Source organism: Cervus canadensis, chromosome 24 (genome assembly GCF_019320065.1).
Source record: "Cervus canadensis isolate Bull #8, Minnesota chromosome 24, ASM1932006v1, whole genome shotgun sequence".
NCBI classification, from domain to species: domain Eukaryota; kingdom Metazoa; phylum Chordata; class Mammalia; order Artiodactyla; family Cervidae; genus Cervus; species Cervus canadensis.
Window position 1 is genome coordinate 44,856,723 of NC_057409.1, and position 19,708 is coordinate 44,876,430.

Consider the following 19,708-nt stretch of genomic DNA (forward strand, 5'->3'; position numbering starts at 1 on the left):
TGATCACAACCAGGTTAATTAACACATCCATCACCTCACATAGCTAAAATTTGTGTGTGTGTATGTGTCTATTTTCTTCACAACTTTCAGGCACACAACACAGTATTATTACTATAGCCACCATGCTGTAAAGATCTTATAACAGAATATGGCACATAACAACAATGGTTGACTTAATATTTTATTAACAACAAATAATTTATTATTAACAATTTATCAATAACTTGGTATTAATAATTTATTTGTTGGTAAAATATTTTATTAATAATAAGTATTATTATTATCACTCTGTTCTTATGATGCACTATTTCATCATTTAAATTTCAAAAGCTCATCTTATGTGCCTCATTTCAAGGTTGTTTATTCATCTGTTCATTCAACAAGTGTTGATTGGGGGCCTACTCAACTGACACATTGCTGAAGCACCGAGCAGATCGCCTTCTGGTGAAAAGACGAAGGAGTAAATGGGCAGTGACACCACCATATGACCAAGGCTGCTGCAGGGGTGCTCAGAGGGCCCCAGAAGCACCAGGATGGGGTACCTAATCCAGACACAGGTCGGGAAAGGTCCCTCAGAACAACGACCCACAGCCAATGTCAACGGGCTCAGGCGCTTATCGTGTGGTTACCAGGGCAGGCTCAATGACCCAGGGTAGGTGCCCTGCCCAAGATCAAGTAACAAACAGCAATTACAGACCTTGAGATAAGAAGTCTTCCTGCATTAGTAACAATGGGCTATTCTTCTAATCACATCTGCTACCCCCTACCATTTTATTTCACCAGGGAAAAAATATACTCAATAATGTGTTCCTCTCTACTCACTTTACAGAAAGTCTTGCAGGCATCGATTATGGGCCTGTATCCAGTGCAACGACACAGGTTACCTGGGGAAAAACCCGGTATTGTTAATCAAGGAAGCTAGAGACAGGCACAGTGGCCAAGAGATTGATGGAAATAAGGACCCCACCCAAGAAAGAAGCACTGTTTGACGTTTCAGTCCACCAAATCCACAAAGTCAAATGTTTTCTTTTTGTCAACAACTTGGGATATTTGGTTGATAGTCTTGTGGCAGGGTCTAACAAGTCAGCTATTTGTATTTTCTCTCTGCAAACAGTTATTATATCCTCTGCTTGTGATAGTTGTTCAAAGAACACAATGATTTCAAGCCAAAAACTCTTGGTCTACAGCAATATTTGGAAGTTAATTTTCACAACCCACATGGGCATCAATAGATAATTAGATTAAGAAGATGTGGTGTTAAAAAGAAGATGTGGTGTGTGTGGGTGTGTTGGATTATTACTGAGTCATAAAAAATAATGAAATACTGCTATTTGTAGCAATGTGGATGGACCTAGAGAATAATATGCTTAGTGAAATAAGTCAAAAACAAATACTATACAATATAACTTATATGTGGAATAATAGAAAATAATACAAAGGAATGTATATACAAAGCAGAGATAGACTTATGGACATAGAAAACAAACTTGTGATTACAATAGGGAGAGGGAAGTGGGAGGGATAAATTACAAGTATGGGATTAACAAAGACAAACAATAATATTTATATAAAATACAGAAGCAATAAAGACTTACTGAATAACATTTTCTTATAATAACCTATGAGAGAATATACTCTGCAAAAATACTCACTCACTATGCTATACACCTGAGACTAACACAATACTGTAAATTGACTATACTTCAATTAAAAATTTTGGTTTTCAATATCAGTAAAAGACAATGTAAAAAAGCTAAATTTTGATATTTTTTTTAAAAAGAGAGAGCTAAGCTTCAGTTGATAAAAACATCAAGGGTATTATATAGAAGCAAAGGCAATTTTTAAGCTTTAGAAGCAATGGGTACACAATTTATTTACAATAAATCATTAGGCCAGCGTTTCTCTACAGTGGTCCATTTCCCAAGTTCTCCTCCAACCCCTACATCTGTCATCGATTCAAAAATCAAAGCCACTGAAGCAACCTCTCTGGGGCTGGATCCCGGGAATCTTCATTCTTAACAAATTGCCGTGTAAGTCACAAGTACCCTAAAACTTGAGAACCTCTTGTCACTTGTTTACATCATAAATGGCCATGAGATCAAATGCATAATAATACCTAAGGGAAATAAGGCCAAAGACCAAAGGCCAAATAAGTCCAGTCTGTGTCTTATGCACCATCTCCCCTTTTTACTTCTGTTTAGTCTTGTCTTCCCTGGAACACTTCAGCAGAGGAATTAGCACATGAGCTTTAGGCCCATGAAATACAGCAAAGAAATAAAGTCCCTGGGAGACAGGAGACAGACAGCCATGGAGGATATCACCTGAAATAGCATTTGGAAGGCTCTTATTCTTTAGAATTGTTCAGTCAGTTCAGTTGCTCAGTCATGTCTGACTCTTTGCGACCCCATGGACTGCAGTATGCCAGGCTTCCCGGAATTGTTCAGAATCTTGATAATGAAGACTCCTCTAAGACCCAGCACCAGCTCCACACACACATTGAGTTCCTGAATTTGATAAACTAGCTCCAAATAAAGGCAGTTCTTTGAAATAAGCATCACCAGAAGATGTCAGTTTCTTTGATTTCATGTTGCATTCATTAGGAGCCCTCTGCTAGCACCTCTGAGAGCACTCACCCCAGTAGGAGAGAACTGGAGATAACTGAATTCCTTGGAGGGTAAATGAATAAACTGGTGTTGTAATTATTATTAAAATAAGCAAACAATAAGCAAGGAGGAGACCCATATAGATTAAGAGAGACTTGAGAAATGTCTCAGCCAAGTGCAGTGTGTGGGTCTTGTCTGGAACCTGATTTGAACAAACTAACTCCTCCACTTATTGGTGGTATAATTTTTAGTAAATTACTCTCTCTAAACCTCAGTTTCTCCATCTGTGAAACGGGAGATCCTAATAGTGCCTACCTTAAAAAGTTATCGTAAAGAGTAAATGAAGTTCTGTTTATTCAGCATTTAATGCAGTGTGTGCCGCTTGGTAAGTGTTTACCAGCTAGTATTAGCACCATCACTTAGAAACTAGAAGTTAAAGCACACACACATATAACCTACCGCCAAGAGCATCATTTAGCTGACTCAGGGTGGGCTCCGGATGGTTCCTCAGTAGCACGTACATGGACATCACCATGCCCGGGGTGCAGAAGCCACACTGTGTACCATGACACTTGGCAATCCTCTCCTGCAAGCACAGAAACATTAAAACGTAGAATCTTGGGCCCGACCCCGGACCTACTGAATCAGAACCTACATTCAAACAAGATCCTGAGTGATTCACAGGCACATTAAAGTTGGAGAAGAGGCCCCAGAAAATCCTTCTCAGCTTTGCTATCTCTCCCTTTCTTGGACTGGGGTAGCCATGATGACTGATCCTCACCAGCTTTTTGAGCTTCATTCAAAAGTTCTCAGCCTTCAGAATTGCAGGGGAAAGCTTTAAAATCTCCAAGGTCCAAGCAGCACCCCAAACAATCTCTGGGGGTGAGTCAAGGACACATATTTTTAAAAGATTCCTGAGTATTTCAACCTGTAGTCCAGAAGGGGAATTTATGAGATAAAGGAAGTTCTTCAGATAACTGAATTATCTTCAAGTTGAAAAAAACTTCAAGTATTTCCTGAGTGCCTTTATCTGCCCAGTAAAGCCCTAACTGGAGAAGGAAATGGCAACCCACTCCAGCATTCTTGCCGGGATAATCCCATGGACAGAGAAGCCTGGCGGGCTACAGTCCATGGGGTTGCAAAGAGTTGGACATGACCGAGCGACTGAGCATATAGCCCTAGTGCTTTAGCATGCAGGAATTTGTTTACAAAGTGCCATCATTAATCCAAACAACAATCAAGAAGGAAAGATTGCCTTGATTTTTCTTCCAAATCTCCCTGCCTCCCACCCCAGCCTGTTCTCTTTCGAGTCTAACGTCAACGGTTTGAGCCCATTTTGGAAGCCGCTGTCTGGCGACCCTGCTGCCAGGAACTGGGCAGCGGGCACTAAAGGACGGGGCATTTTCATGCCTCCGAGCAGCCAAGTCTCACAAGCACATTCAGGCAGAATCTGCTCCCTCTAGGTAACAGGGTTTCCTAGAAAATAAACCGCAGCCAAGATTGCCTGAAGAATATGAAGCTTGCCCATTTTCTGTGCTGTGCCTATCTTTCTCGTCTCCTCTTAAGTGGTACTCATTATCTTAGACAAAAACAAGTAGCAACAGCATCTTTCTGGGCAGCATATAAATAATTGAAAGAGTCAGGAATCTGAGGTGTCCTTTCACTTCAGGCAAAGTTCTAACAAGGAGCCTCCTTAGGAGAAAAGCCTTACAATTCATTGACAGCTACCATTACATAGCTTCCAAATAAGTCCTAAGTTCAACAAATCTTTTTGGTAGCTGAGATTTTCATTCAATTTTAAAATCATGTTACTTCCCTTTATAGAAAAAAAATAACAAGATTTTATCCCCCAATGCATAGATGGCTCTCTTTTCTATATAAGTTTGGAAGATATAAAATGGGCAGGTCTCATTTAACTAGAATATAGAAAACAACCCAGTGATGTCAAGTTTTTTTTGTTTTTTTTTTCTTTTTAGGAAAGAGTTCTCTAGTCTTAAAAAGTATTTTTCTAACAAGTCAGTCACATGTCCCAAGTTTCATTCCTGCCCCGCCCCCCCGCAATGTCATCTGTGGGCTGTGAGCAGGTAGCAGGGCTAATGTCAGAAACTCCTCGAGTGATTAACGATTTCCGAAGCACAGAAACCCCGTGAAGAAAAGGCCCTCTCTCACCTGGACAGGATGAATCCTGGTCCTGGTGCTTCCGATGCCTTCTACTGTGGTGACGGCAGCCCCATACAGAGAACAGATGGGCGTCAGACAGGCGTTGGCTGGATAATGTCTTCATATGAAAAAGAGAAGCACAAACTACATTGTATCTAGTGGGAAAGCAGCTCCTCCAATAAGGCAGGATTTATAAGATATCCCAAGTTTGGCCTAGACACTTTGCCCTTAGTTCATGGCCATTTTGTAGAAGAAGACTCTGAGGGTCAGAGTGAGTTGCTCAGGATCACAGCTGGAGTGTCAGATGGGATTCAAATCAGGCTTCCAGTTCTAACTCCAGAATAGTTTCCACTAACTCTGTTTTTTTCTTTTTTTCTCTTGAAGGAGGGGCTGACATTCGTTTCTCTAGCCACATGTGACAATCACTTGGAGCATATTCTATCTTCCAAGAATGCAAGGCCAGGGGTTGCTTGGGCAATAAAGTTAATTTGATATTTTGCCTCAGAGAAGAAACAGAGTGTGGAACTCAAAACTCCTCAGTCCCACAAATCTACGGCTAGAAAATGTCTAACTCAAAAAGACTCCTAAAATGTTCTCATTTTACCAAACAAAATTACAGATGGCCAACAAATACGTGAAACAAATGTTCAACCTCAATAACAATCAAGAGAGTTTCAAATTAAGCAATGAGAAATCATTTTTATCAAAGAAAATGACAAAGATTTTTAAAAATTGTAATGCGCTAAGAATGCAAAGGTTTGGGAAAATGGATTCATAGACTGCTGAAAAGAATGTAAATTGATAGAACTGCTCTGAGAGGAATCTTGCTGGAAGCCATAAAAATTTAAAGATGCACTCATCCTTTTACCCTCCAATTCCACTTCTATGGATCTATCATCAAGAAATCATCACAAACATAAATATAAACATATACAGATATATGAGTGCTCACTGATACACTCCTTTATAATAGTGAAAACCAAATAGTAATCTAAGTCAGCACCTTTTGGTGATGGTGATATATATGGTAGCACATATACAGCCATTAAAATTATATTTATTATTTTGAAAAGATATTCATAAGAAGTTTGCCAATGGAAGTTTCTAAACTGTACATGCAGTTCAGTTCAGTTCAGTCACTCAGTCGTGTCTGACTCTTTGCAACCCCATGAATTGCAGCATACCAGGCCTCCCTGTCCAACACCAAGTGCCGGAGTCCACCCAAACCCATGTCCGTTGAGTTGGTGATGCCATCCAACCATCTCATCCTCTGTCGTCCCCTTCTCCTCCTGCCCTCAACCTTTCCCAGCATCAGGGTCTTTTCAAATGAGTCAGCTCTTTGTATCAGGTGGCCAAAGTATTGGAGTTTCAGCTTCAACATCAGTCCTTCCAATGAACAGCCAGGACTAATCTCCTTCAGGAGGGACTGGATGGATCTCCTTGCAGTCCAAGGGACTCTCAACAGTCTTCTCCAACACCACACTTCAAAAGCATCAATTCTTCGGCGCTCGGCTTTCTTTATAGTCCAACTCTTACATCCATACATGACCACTGGGAAAACCATATTCTTGACTAGACAGACCTTTGTTGGCAAAGTGATGTCTCTGCTTTTTAATATGCTGTCTAGGTTGGTCATAACTTTCCTTCCAAGGAGTAAGCACCTTTTAATTTCATGGCTGCAATCACCATCTGCAGTGATTTTGGAGCCCAGAAAAATAAAGTCAGCCACTGTTACCACTGTTTCCCTACCTATTCGCCATGAAGTGATGGGACCAGATGCCATGATCTTAGTTTTCTGAATGTTGAGCTTTAAGCCAACTTTTTCACTCTCCTCTTTCTCTTTCATCAAGAGGCTCTTTAGTTTTTCTTCACTTTCTGCCATAAGGGTGGTGTCATCTGCATATCTGAGGTTATTGATATTTCTCCTGGTATCTTGATTCCAGCTTGTGCTTCCTCCAGCCCAGCGTTTCTCATGATGTACTCTGCATAGAAGTTAAATAAGCAGGGTGACAATATACAGCCTTGATGTACTCCTTTCCCTATTTAGAACCAGTTTGTTGGTCCATGTCCAGTTCTAACTGTTGCTTCCTGACTTGCATACAGGCTTCTCAAGAGGCAGGTCAGGTGGTCTGGCATTCCCATCTCTTTCAGAATTTTCCACAGTTTATTGTGATCCACACAGTCGAAGGCTTTGGCATAGTCAATAAAGCAGAAATGGATGTTTTTCTGGAACTCTCTTGCTTTTTCGATGATCCAGCAGACGTTGGCAATTTGATCTCTGGTTCCTCTGCCTTTCTAAAACCAGCTTGAACATCTGGAAGTTCATGGTTCACGTATTGCTGAAGCCTGGCTTGGAGAATTTTAAGCATCACTTTACTAGCGTGTGAGATGAGTGCAATTGTGCAGTAGTTTGAGCATTCTTTGGCATTGCCTTTCTTTGGGATTGGAATGAAAACTGACCTTTTCCAGTCCTGTGGCCACTGCTGAGTTTTCCAGATTTGCTGGCATATTGAGTGCAGCACTTTCACAGCGTCATCAGTATGCTTCCATAAATATATACACAAAAGAAAGACTGGAAGGATATTAGTAGTAGTAGTGTTAGTCACTCAGTCATGTCCAACTCTTTGCGACCCCATGAACTGTAGCCCGCCAGGCTCCTCTGTCCATGGCATTCTCCAGGCAAGAATACTGGAGTGTATTCCCATTCCCTTCTTCAGAGGATCTTCCTGACCCAGGGATCAAAACTAGGTCTCCTGCATTGCAGGCAGATTCTTTACCATAGTTTGAGCTCCAGGGAAGACCTTAGAAGGATATTATTCACTTATAAATAAATGTAAACATTGAGTGCCTACTATATGCTAGGCAGAGTGACCAGGCAGTAGGATTGATTGGTGGGCAAGACAGATAAAATCCCTGCCCATGTAGAGTATTCTCACCGAGGGACGATGGACAATACATGTGTACTTGGACAATACTTACACACAGCACACACATGCTGAGAAGTGCCACGAATACATTAGTAAGGGAGCAAAGAGCTGCAGAGGTGAAATGGGGCGTGGTGTGGGGGAGGCAGTCAGGGAGGGCTGAGAAGGAACATTTGTGCTGGAATCTGAATGGTTTGATGCCCATCATTGCATTCCCAGTGTTTAGCACAGTTCCTGTCACATAGCAGGTGCTCAATGCATATTTACCAAAGGAAGGAAAACAACAAAGTTGAAAGCTACAAAAATTCAACTACATGTGGACTTTGCAGCAACGTACCTTATCTTCTTGGTAGTGGGGTTATATCGTGATATCATCACTGTGCAGGCGCCACAGCCTCCCCCTCCACAGCCATATTTAGTTCCTGTGAGTCGGACTGGAAAAACCTAGTTAAAGATAATGTGTCTTCCATAATTTTCTTTGTAAAATAGCTCTGACCTTAGGAGACAACACCATCAAACATTCTTAAATGTACAGTTAAGTTTGATACTTATTAATCAAATAATGTATGTATATCTTAGCTGCTACTATCTACAATCTTATAAATTCTTGATTTTCATTTGTGTGTATGTGATTTGTTCTGTTTTTGTTTGTTTGGCTTTTTTGCTGCACTCCAGGGCACACGGATCTCAGTTCCCCAACCAGGGACTGAACCTGTGCCCTCTGCAGTGGAAGCGTGGCGTCTTAACCACTGGACAGCCAGGAAAGTCCCCCATTTGTGTGTTATGTCTAGTCTCTTCCTTTTTAAAACAACTGGACCTCAGGTTGCCAAAAAGAGGGCCAAACTTAAAAAAAGGAAGAGTCTAGACATATCAATGGCCTTGAGGATTTGTAGGTATGAGTACCTCGCGTATCTGTTCTTTCCTTATGTGTGTCTTAGATGACATATAAAGAAAAATGTCAAAGTGTAATTAATTCTTAGAATATTTGTGTCATGTTATCACATTTGCTATATTTCTCTGTTTCTCAGTGGCAGAAACTGCTAGTTGTTTCCCCATATCTTTTCTCTTATTCCTTCTTGGTAATAGAAATGCTAAATTTTGAGCTACACATGTGGTTGTCTGGAACAAAAAAGGTACATTTTCTCATCCTCTTCTGATGCTTGGTGGGGTCATTAACAATGTTGACCACAGAGATAGAGGCATAAATGCTCTGTACAACTTCCAGGAAGGAAAGACCCTCAAAGGGAGAGGGTTGCCCCTCCCTCATCCCTTACATCTACTTTTGTGCTAGAATTCAGATATGATGGCGGGACCTCAGTTAGTCATCTATGACCATGAGGAGAAAGCTTCACGCTGAGGAGGGTGAAGCAGCAAGACAGAAAGACCTTGGCCCCTGGTAAGTTTGTGACATTGCTTTGTTGGGCTGGATTGACCTACATTTAGGATTCCTTTATGTAAGTATCACAGCCATGAGAATGTGCCTCAACATAGAGACTTCCTCCAACATAGAAGAAAACTGACCAAGAGACCCAGCTGCTGCACTTTGACATCTATCACCCCACTGTTCATCAAGGTCATGACTCCCATGGGCTGCTTCCCACTAGTGGCCCTGAGCTATGGAGATGTGTGGGAGTCCTTGTCAACCACCCTCAGTGGCTTTGATGAATCTGCCTTGGGTTACATGCAGCCTGAGACTCCCCTACTCTGCCTTCTCTCTCTTTGTTCCAGGTCTAAATCTTCTCTGACTGCCCCTCTATTTCACTCAGGCATCTTTCCTAATAAAACTGTTGCATATTTAATCTCATTTTTTGGTGTCTGCTTCCCAGAGAACCTGAAATAACACAATGAGAAAGAAACAAACTTCTATTTTATTTACTGCTATTGGGATTTTCTGTCACTCACAAATGAAACAAATTTTAAACATTACACTGGTACCATGGATAACCAGGAAATTAGTATTCATTACTTTTATGCCCCAAAACCTTGAATGACTTCCAGAAAATTGTTATTATGTTTTTGTTTGAGTTTTGTGCTCTTTGGGGAATTTCACTTTCTCTTGGGAAAAATGTACATATTCCCATTGTCTCACAAGTTTGCATACAATGTAGTAGGGTTCACAGACTGCTGGAAGCCCACTGGAGTTCATGAACAGCAGGATAAGAATCCATTCCCTAGATGATTTTTACTTACAAAGTTTTTTCAAGGTAACTACTTCAGGTTTAATCTCTCCATTGTTCTTTCACTTCCACTTTAGGAGATTTCTGTGCTCTCTTTTTCTAATGGGCATGATGATTAGTCCTTGAAGTTAGACGAGCAATACTGTGACTCTTAATTCTAATGAATGCTAAATTAAGCTATGTCAGCATCTGTTGCTTTAATTCCTATTGCTATTCTCCATTTTACCCAATATATTTAATGCCAAAACAGAAATTAGAAAGAACTTGATTCTCTGATAAGCACAACTGTGCACTGTCCACAAAACTCAGGTGTAGGACTTCCTCAAAGTTGGGGATATGATTCAGTGTGGCTCTAAAAAGATACTTAAAATATCACTTGATGAAGATACCAGGGTTATACACACATACACATACACACACATACACAACTCAAAGCAAAGGATACGCTTCTTCCTCAGATATGGCAATAACATTGTTTCAGGATCAACATTTTTCTCTATCACCTGTACCAAGAGAAAATAAGAGATTAACACACAAATTTAGGACAGTTAGAATATTTACATGGGTGGCTCATGCTAATTTCATGAAGATTCATATTAACTAACTCTTATATTCTCAACTTCGCATAAGTCATCTCTCTTAAGCGTATAGTCTAAATCTTGAGCCCCACCACGACATTGCTACTGTCCGTGGTCCTGAACTATCGCTGTTCTCTAAGGCAGTGGTTGTGTCTAGTAACAAAACACTAGTGACTTCTCTCCAGTCTGAAGCAAGTGAGGGAAAAGATAACAGCAGAGCTGAAAATAGCAGACAGAGAGGTAGGGGAGGTCTTCTGGACCTCTGAGAAGTTGATACAGGCTTTTTCTCTTTTAAAGACTTGTTTGTTTATCATATTCAAAGAATTACAGTTTCCAGAAAGAGATCATGAGCATCCATTCCTCCCAAATCTAAGGACAAAAGAAGATAAAATGCATATGCCAATTGATACAAATATGTGCAAGCAAAGGCACACATAAGGAGCAAGTTTGTGTGGGCAGTCTAGCAGCATGGCAGTTAAAACAGCAGCATCTAATGGATGGCATGATTATGTCATGATTGGCTATGTTTTCCAAAGTGATCATGTTTTCCCTTTCTGAACTGCAAACTTGGATTTCTTTTAAATTCATAAATAGAAGCATGGTTTTCTTCACAATTTCAGAACTAGAGTTCATCCTTCACCCATGTTATACCGATTTTCCCTACTGGAAAGTAGGTGAAATGCATCTTATTCTATAGATGCATCCTAACCCTCAATTCTAAGTGGCCATAGGCCGGGCAAAGTGAGGCAGGTGCCAATTACCAAGGTTGGATCTGTACCCTAGAGGAAACTGCAATATAATATGGATGAAATGATTTGTGTGTGTGTGTGTGTGTGTGTGTGTACACACGCTGCAATACAAGAAAACTGTGAAGTGCCCTCAGGTATCCCCAACTTAATTGGCCCTCAGATGGAATTCTATATTTTCTTTCCCAAACTTACTTCTTCCCTTCTTTTCCTGAACTTGTTTAATAGACCACCATCTCCTAGGTCAGTCAAGCTTAAAAAGCCTGTGCCATTTTCTCTGTTTCCCTTCCTTCAACCCACCACAATCAGCATCACCAAGTCATGGCCATGTACACTTCCAGAACAATTCTCTAAACACCCTTCACATCCCCTGTCACTCCCTGAAATCCACTCTATTACCTCCCGCCTGAACAATGATAACAGCTGCCTAACAGGTCTCCTGCCCGCATTCTTGGTACCCAGGATGCCACCCTCTATCCCACTACCAGAGTGACTTCTCTAAAATCCAAACCGGCTCATCTCCTGTGTCTGCCTAAATCCAACATTGACTCCTGGCTGCCACGCTGCTGTGCTGGGAATTCCTGAGTCACTCAGGGTGCTTGCTAAATTGAAACCCTTATCAGATCAGGATTTCCAGGAGAGAGAACCAGAAAACGTGCATATTTAAGAAATACACTGAGTGGGTCTTCAGTGAATTTCTACCAGCTTCTGAAATAGGAGAAGAAATTCAAACTCCTTCCCATAGCTATAAGACTTCTTGGATAAACTTTCCATCATCTGCCACCCAACCCATGCACCTTGAACTCTGGTCACATGAACTGTAACCAGAAGTGGCTGGTCCTAGTAGTGAAGGGACTTTTTTTATCTTTGGCTTATAGGATTCCCAGTGCCCTGAAAGTCCTTCCTCTCTTCTCTTTGTGAGAATCTTGTATGCCATTTGAAGCCCTGCTCAGATGTTCTCTCCTGTGGGCTGTGCAACCATCTAACATTTGCCTTCCACTCTCTGCTCCAAGCAGCCATCCTCCTCTGTGCTCCCATGGTCAATGTTCACACATCTTTCACAGAACCTGTTACCCTACATCACAATTATTTGTGTATGCATAAGCCTCTCTTGATCCTAAGAGAAATCACCATCCACTATTCTTCATGTCTAACACTGAACTAGGTGCTGGGGGTATGTGATAAGGATGCAATAAATGTTAATTAATTTAAATGAATAACTTGATGTGTATAATTTGCTATGAGAACATTAAGGAGGGAGGGATGATATTTCACAGGTTGGGACATAATAAAAAGAAAAGAAAGAAAAATGGAGAAGAGCCAATAATGGTGGCAGAAACTTTTAGTTGTCTCTCCTAGCAGGCTTCCTTCCTTCCTGATGCCTGGAATAAAGATGAAATAGTTAGAATGCCAGCAGCTACTTCAGACCCTAAGGCAACATATTAATGGCAACAGGGGAAAGAGAGAGAAGCAACTTGGATCTCAGATGAAGCTTCTGAACCAGCCCAGAATTCTCTCCAGATATCCTTTATGTAAAAGTAAAAATGACTTGTACCTTATTTAAACTACTTAGTTTTGAGTTTGTGTTATTTTCAGCTGAAACTAATCCTAATTCATACATATGATGGTGAATCCACAGAGGACCAATTTTAAGGGAGAGGTAGGATCTGGGTAAGAAGGAAGAGCATTTTAGACTTGAGAGATATTTGTGTTTTCATGAGGAACTAATGGAAGAGCAGATTTTGCTTGTTTGCATATTTGTTCCAAGAGCTGTCTCAAGAGATTGGAGTCTGGCTCAAAGGACTACTGACTTGAAATGTGTTTATTTTTCTTGATTTGGTGATTGGCACATTTGGAGGAGGGAAGTGGGGCAGGGATCTGGCATGCACCCTGTCTTGGCAGGTCTTGGAGTGAAACAGGGAGGTCAGGATTCAGATGGATTCAGATGGTGGCTGGGGGGTGGGAGGCAATGAGGAAGGGAGTTATCCTTACTGACTCTGGCTGGAAGAGATGATACCAGCTCTCAGGTCAAGGTCATTGCATGTTCTTGTCTCAGCAAAACCTTGCATGTTACAAGGGGAGCATGAGTCCCTGTGTATCTCCACTGGCTCTTTGGGAGATGTCAAATTCACATTACACAAAGTTGAGAAATGGCGTTCCTCTGTGCAGGGCTCATGACTTGTGAGGCGGGGCGGGGGAGGGGGGGGCGCTTGCCAGACACAAGACAGAGGCAGAAAGAGGAAGGAAAAAGGGGAAAAGAGCAGAAAAAAGGAAAGCCAAAAAGAGGAAAATGGGCAGAAATGGTGTGTATTGTGGGATATCACAGCCTTGGAATTGGGAAAGAGGTTGGAAGGGATGACCAGTGAGGACACTTGCTCGAGGCCACAAAACTGCTGAGTGTCAGAGCAGAGAGTACAGGATTCAAATCCATGCCTAACTAGTTCCAAAGCCCACATATTTGATCTCTACACCTCATTGTCTCATAGAACAACTTGTTCCAGTTCCTGAGATACATTGTGATGTGGCATCTAGGGCATAATTTATTTATGGGCTCTTCCTCCTTCAACTCCAGATAAGTGAACCGGGTCACCTACTCTGGAGGCTACAGGTGAAGATTTCAGAAATCTCTCTGCAACTAGGTCTCTGATCAACATACTCAGCCTAAGCCCCTGCCCTTGGGAATGAAAGTGTAAGTCACTCAGTAGTGTCTGACTCTTTGGGACCCCATGGACTGTCACCTGCCAGGCTCCTCTGTCTATGCAGCTCTCTAAGCAAGAATACTGGAGTGGGTTGCCATTCCTTTCTCCAGATCTTGCTGGCATAGGGATCAAACCTGGGTCTCCCACTTTGTAGGCAGATTCTTTACTTTCTGAGCCACTGGGGGAACCCAGTGACGTGGGGGGATGCTACAAAAAGCACAGAGCAGAGGGCAGTCACATCACTCAGTCTCCTAACTGGCTTCAAAGCTGCTTTTCAAGGGCAATACTCTAATCCCAGAGGTTATGTTTGACTTCATGACCCCTCTTCCTGGTGGCTTTTTCCTCTTTTATCAACAGCCCCTCACTCTCTGATTCAGGGACTTTATTCTAATTCTATCCATGTGGCAATCAGGTTTGCTTGCCAGGATTGAGGCACAAACCTAACAGAATTTGGAAGAGAGGGGGGCAGGAAAGAGAAAGGGTGACATAATTTCTTTTAACAGGGCAACTGCAAAAACAAAATCAGTATTTCTAATAGGCACGTTCCAAAGGATCATAGGATGTTTGGCCATAGGTAAAACAAACCCATAGATAAGAACCAGCTTATTTATTTTTAAAAATCAATAGAGTACAAACTATTATTAGCTGTTATGTTAAAAAATTCCACTACAGTTTGTTTGGGAGCAGGGGAGGGAGGACGGGAAGAAGAAGCTAGACTCAAACACCTATTTCCTCCTTTAACCAAAACCCTTACCATCACCTAAAAAGCCCGAGTCATCTGGCCCCTGGCCACATCTCCAGGCCCTTTAGTCTCCTTGCTGTCCCCTGAACATGAAGAAATCCTTGTCTCTGAGGATTTCTGCACCTCCATTTCCTTGGTGTAGAGTGCTTTTCCCTCAGACGCCTGCTCCTCACTTCATACTGGTGACCACCCAAATGTCAGCCTCTCATCCGGTCAGTCTTAAACATCCATCCTGCCTGAAGCACTAGCTCACATCCATTCTGTCCCCCCACTCTGCCTTGCTTTTCATCCTGGCATTTATCACTGCTTGACATGACATATTTCCGTTTATTTATATGCCTGTCGTCTGCCTCCCCAGAGGGACTTGGTCATTTATGTGCTCTGCTGAGTCCCCTGAGGACACTCAACACCACCATGTGCATGTAGGTGCTCAGTCATGTCTGACTCTTTGCGACCCTAGGGACTGGAGCTCGCCAGCCTCCTCTGTGCATGGGATTTCCCAGGCAAGAATACTGGAGTGGGTCGCCATCTCCTCCTCCAGGGGATCTCCCACTACCCAGGAACTGAATCCCCATCTCCTGCATTAGCAGGCGGATTCTTTACCACTGAGCCACCTGGGAAGGCCCTACTGGCATAGAGCAGGCCCTTAAATCAATGGATTAAAAACTCACTACCATTATTTGTGAAGTAAGTAGTACTATCTCCTTTTAGCAGAGGAACTGAGGGTAGGTTATGGTGTCTCCCTAGGAGTTAGAGCTGGAATTGAATCCTTGTTTGTCCAAATGAAAAGGCCACAGTTGTGTCTACTGCACCATTCAGTTATGCAAAAGAAGAAAAAATGACACCATAAAACCTCTTCAAACTCACCCCCCACCCCAATCCTTATCATGGTTCACTCTCACAGCAGTCCTGTGAGGAGACCCTAATGGCCTGCCTTCAGGAAAGTTCAGGAAAAACAAACTCATCTTATCCAGTGTGAAACTCAGGCAGCAGGTACAGAGGAAAGTTTTATACAGGACCTAGAATTTACGTGATTTGGGGAAATCCTCATTAAGAGAAATGATACAAAATCCAAATTCAAAATTAAGCTCAGGGCTTTAGAAGAGGCCTCACAAATGAGAGGTCGTGATATTTGACTTTCCTTAGCTTCCTGGTGCCGAGAAGGCAATGGCACCCGGCTCCAGTACTCTTGCCTGGAGGGTCCCATGGATGGAGGAGCCTGGTGGGCTGCAGTCCTGGGGTGGCTAACAGTGGGACAGCACTGAGCGACTTAACTTTCACTTTTCACTTTCACTCATTGGAGAAGGAAATGGTAACCCACTCCAGTGTTCTTGCCTGGAGAATCCCAGGGAAGGGGGAGCCTGGTGGGCTGACGTCTATGGGGTCGCACAGAGTCGGACATGACTGAAGCGACTTAGCAGCAGCAGCAGCTTCCTGGTGAGTCCCAGGGTCAGTCAGGGAAAGTCAGGCTCTCCCTGACTCAGACACAGGGATCATATCACAGCCCTTGCCCCATTGTTTGCTTTTAAGGAAGGCTTTTCACCTTCTTGGGCTTCCCTGAGAGCTCTGTTGGTAAAGAATCCAACTGCACGGCAGGAGGCCCCGGTTCGATCCCTGGGTTGAGAAGATCTCCTGGAGAAGGGAAGGGCTACCCACTCCAGTATTCTGGCCTGGAGAATTCCATGGACTGTACAGTCCATGGGATCGCAAAGAGTCGGACACGACTGAGCCTCTATCACTTCACTTCACTTTCACTTTCTTGCTCCGGCATCCCCCTTGCAAAGTGCTGGGACAACATGAAGAGTAAGCGGTCTGTGGCTTCGTGCGTGGGGGTGTTTTTAAAGGATTCTCTGGGGGCTTTGCTGCCTTCAAACCTCGGGCTACGGCTGGAACTGCCCCCGGGGATCTACGGAGCGAACTTGGCTTCTGAGAGGATGGCCGCCGCGCCAGCAGGGGACCCAGTGAGGACCCTGGAGTCCCAGAGCCGGACATGGGCTCAGCACGGCCAAGTGCTGTAACTCTGGAGACGATGGGAATGAGAAGTCTTGGTGAATCCATCTCTGCGGCCCTGTCCTGACTCCAAACTGCTCTCCGTTTACCCAAACGGACCCAAGAGCCGAGGCCTAACAAAAGACGTTCCCGTCTGCTGATGGGTTTGACAAGGGGAAGATTCGGGAGTACTGACTCTGCTGAATAAGAACAATCATTTCTCTTGCTGTTGATGGGGTGGGGTGGGCTTGGGAATCAGCCCCTGCGTCTAGGAAGGAGAGGGGAAACGAAAATCAGGAAGGCGGGGGCCCAAAGATCCAGACAGACCTAGAAAACGTTTCTCTTCCCTGCTCCTACGGTGCAGGTGGGACGCGCAGCAAACCGCGTGCAGCCCAGGGCCCGGCGCCCCAGCACCCGAAGACCCGGCGGGACAGGACGGGCAGCGCGGGAGTGCGCTCACCTTGCGGCCGTTCACGTAGAAGAGCAGCTCGGCGCCCCCTTCCATGGTGGCGGGGTCCGAGGGTCCGAGGGTCCGGAGGTCCCCAGGAGGAGTCGCCGGCACCGGGGTCGAAGCAGCCTAAAGTGCAACCACCCTCGAGGGCTCAAGTCCCACTTTAGTTGCAAAGTTCCGGGAGCTCCCTGCGGGGAAAATTCTTCCCCCGATCCGAGAACGTCATCGCCCGGCTCCCTCCGGGCTGAGACCATTGGCTGGGATCTTTGGGCGCGGTCCTAAATTCCTCGCCCAAGGCGCCGGGCGTTTGTGCTGCCTTCCCCCGCCTCTTAGCAGGTACTGCAGGTCCTGTGACGCCGCTTCGGTCGTCTGACAGTAGTACATTTTAATGGCTTTCCAGCTAGATTTGAAGTCCGGGAACGGTAGGAGGTTTTTTTGTATCTGCCGCTCCGCAGGCAGACCATGCCTGCCGCAGTCTGTACTTTTAATAGCTGATAAACTATCACATTTAGTCCGGCTTTGCAAGAGAGGAACTTAAGGACAACAGAGGGTTTTATAACTTTCTCTCACACTTTTAGATATAATTATTGCAGCTTTAAAAAAAAAATATCAAGAGCTACCTTGATATAAACTATTTTTAAAGTTTTATCATTACTCTTAATTTGCCCAGTAAATAACCATAACGTTTATTTGGTAAGTGTCAGTAGTGATGTAAACCATCTCGAAAGACTTTTACAAAAATAAAACTTGGAAAATACTGAAAAGCATAAAAATAAAAGTCACCTGTGTCCACAACTTAGAATTTAACTTTCTGGTCTACTTTTACATTTTTGAAATTTGCACTATAACACCTTTTAAAAATTCAAATGGATGCAAGCTCTTTCCCAGACTCTCTTTAACATACTTAGAGCATTTTGCTATCTCATTTATATAAACATATACATTTCATTGTGAAAATTTCTAAAATTTTGTACATAAAATACTACTAGCATCCCCATACACCTGACTCACTGAGCTTTAAAAACATTGAACGTTTTGCCACACTCCCACATTTTTTCTGGAATATTTTAAAGCCCAATTTCAAACACATTATTTTACCCCTAAATACTTCAATATGCATTAAAATGTTTTTTTCTTACAAAGCCAAAATGCCAACATATAACAAAATGAATATTAACATCTTTAAATTTACCAGGGTCTTAAAAAAATGCCTTTTCCCGTTTAATGTCCTTATTGTCTCTTTAACCTTTTTAAATCTAAAATAGTCTCCTCACCCACTCCTCCTTTTTAATGCTATTAACATGTTATTTTCTTGGGCTCCAAAATCACTGCAGATGGTGACTGCAGCCACAAAATTAAAAGATGGTTGCTCCTTGGAAGAAACGCTATGACCAACCTAGACAGCATATTAAAAAAGCAGAGACGTTACTTTGCCAACAAACGTCCCTCTAGTTAAAGCTATGGTTTTTTCCAGTAGTCTATGTATGGATGGGAGAGCTGGCCCATAAAGAAAGCTGAGCGCCAAAGAGTCAATGCTTTTGAACCGCCATGTTGGAGAAGACTCTTGTGAGTCCCCTGGACTGCAAGGAGATCCAACCAGTCCATCCTAAATGAAATCAGTCTTAAATATTCATTGGAACGACTGATGCTGAAGCTGAATCTCCAATATTTGGGCTGCCTCATGGGAAGAACTGACTCACTGGAAAAGACCCTGATGCTGGGAAAGATTGAAGGCAGGAGGAGAAGGAATGACAGAGGATGAAATGGTTGGATGGCATCACCGATTGAATGGACATGACTTTGAGCAAGCTCTGGGAGTGGGTGATGGACAGGGAAGCCTGGCGTGCTGCAGTCCATGGGCTCGCAAAGAGTCGGACTGAACTGAACATGTTGAAGAAGAAACCCGGTCAGTTGTCCTATGGAACAAATATGCTATATTTAATATGGCTGGTTGCTTCTCCCTGGTGTTGTTTTTCCATCCTGACTTCCAGTATCTTGTCTGTGGGTCTAAAGCCTTTGATTAAATTCAGATTCAATTTTTTTCACTTCTTGGGTTTTATAAGTATATCTCTTTTTTGCTTATGCCAAAAATCATGATTCTAAAACCTTGACATAATTGCTTTATCTTGTCCTTAGATCTATTTCAAAACAACCACATCAATATTATGACAGCAATAAGATTAGTGAATAAAAGTTTAAGATTGATGCTGGAAGGGATTGGGGGCAGGAGAAGAGGGTGACAGAGGATGAGACGGCTGGATGGCATCACCGACTCGATGGACATGAGTTTGAGTGGACTCTGGGAGTTGGTGATGGACAGGGAGGCCTGGCGTGCTGAGATTCATGGGGTCGCAGAGAGTTGGACACGACTGAGCGACTGAACTGAACAATTTTTAGAGTATACCCTAATAAAGATACACATATACATTTTTCTAAGGTAGGTTATCTGTTGAACACCTTCCCTCTACAGTCCTGGAACTCTTCCTCTAAGTCTTTAAGTTTCAATAATTCCATTCTTTTCTTTATATTCCCTCAGCCCCAGAGATGGTGGGTGCTTCCCATAGTGACTTCCTCTATTATACACCACTAGCCCCTTTTGTCTGCTCAGGTCTTATTCTGATCTCTAGAATATGATCAAC

At 43.0% G+C, this 19,708-nt stretch overlaps 1 protein-coding gene across 2 annotated transcripts in view; it reads right to left on the reverse strand.

The window, feature by feature from the left end:
* Positions 1-17,377, reverse strand: part of LOC122426455 (aldehyde oxidase 1) — a 70,299-nt gene extending 52,922 nt beyond the window's left edge. The window contains exons 1-6 of one of the 2 annotated variants that reach the window (XM_043445402.1): positions 17,079-17,369; positions 10,310-10,367; positions 8,025-8,121; positions 4,773-4,881; positions 3,063-3,189; positions 823-884 (exon numbers count right to left, since the gene is read on the reverse strand). In XM_043445402.1, the coding sequence (XP_043301337.1) occupies positions 823-884; positions 3,063-3,189; positions 4,773-4,881; positions 8,025-8,121; positions 10,310-10,367; positions 17,079-17,123 (498 nt within the window). In that variant the 5' untranslated portion in view covers positions 17,124-17,369. Of the gene's footprint in view, positions 1-822; positions 885-3,062; positions 3,190-4,772; positions 4,882-8,024; positions 8,122-10,309; positions 10,368-17,078 lie in introns of both variants that reach the window. The other variant, XM_043445403.1, reaches the window with a different exon arrangement.
* Between the last annotated feature and the right edge of the window lie 2,331 nt (positions 17,378-19,708).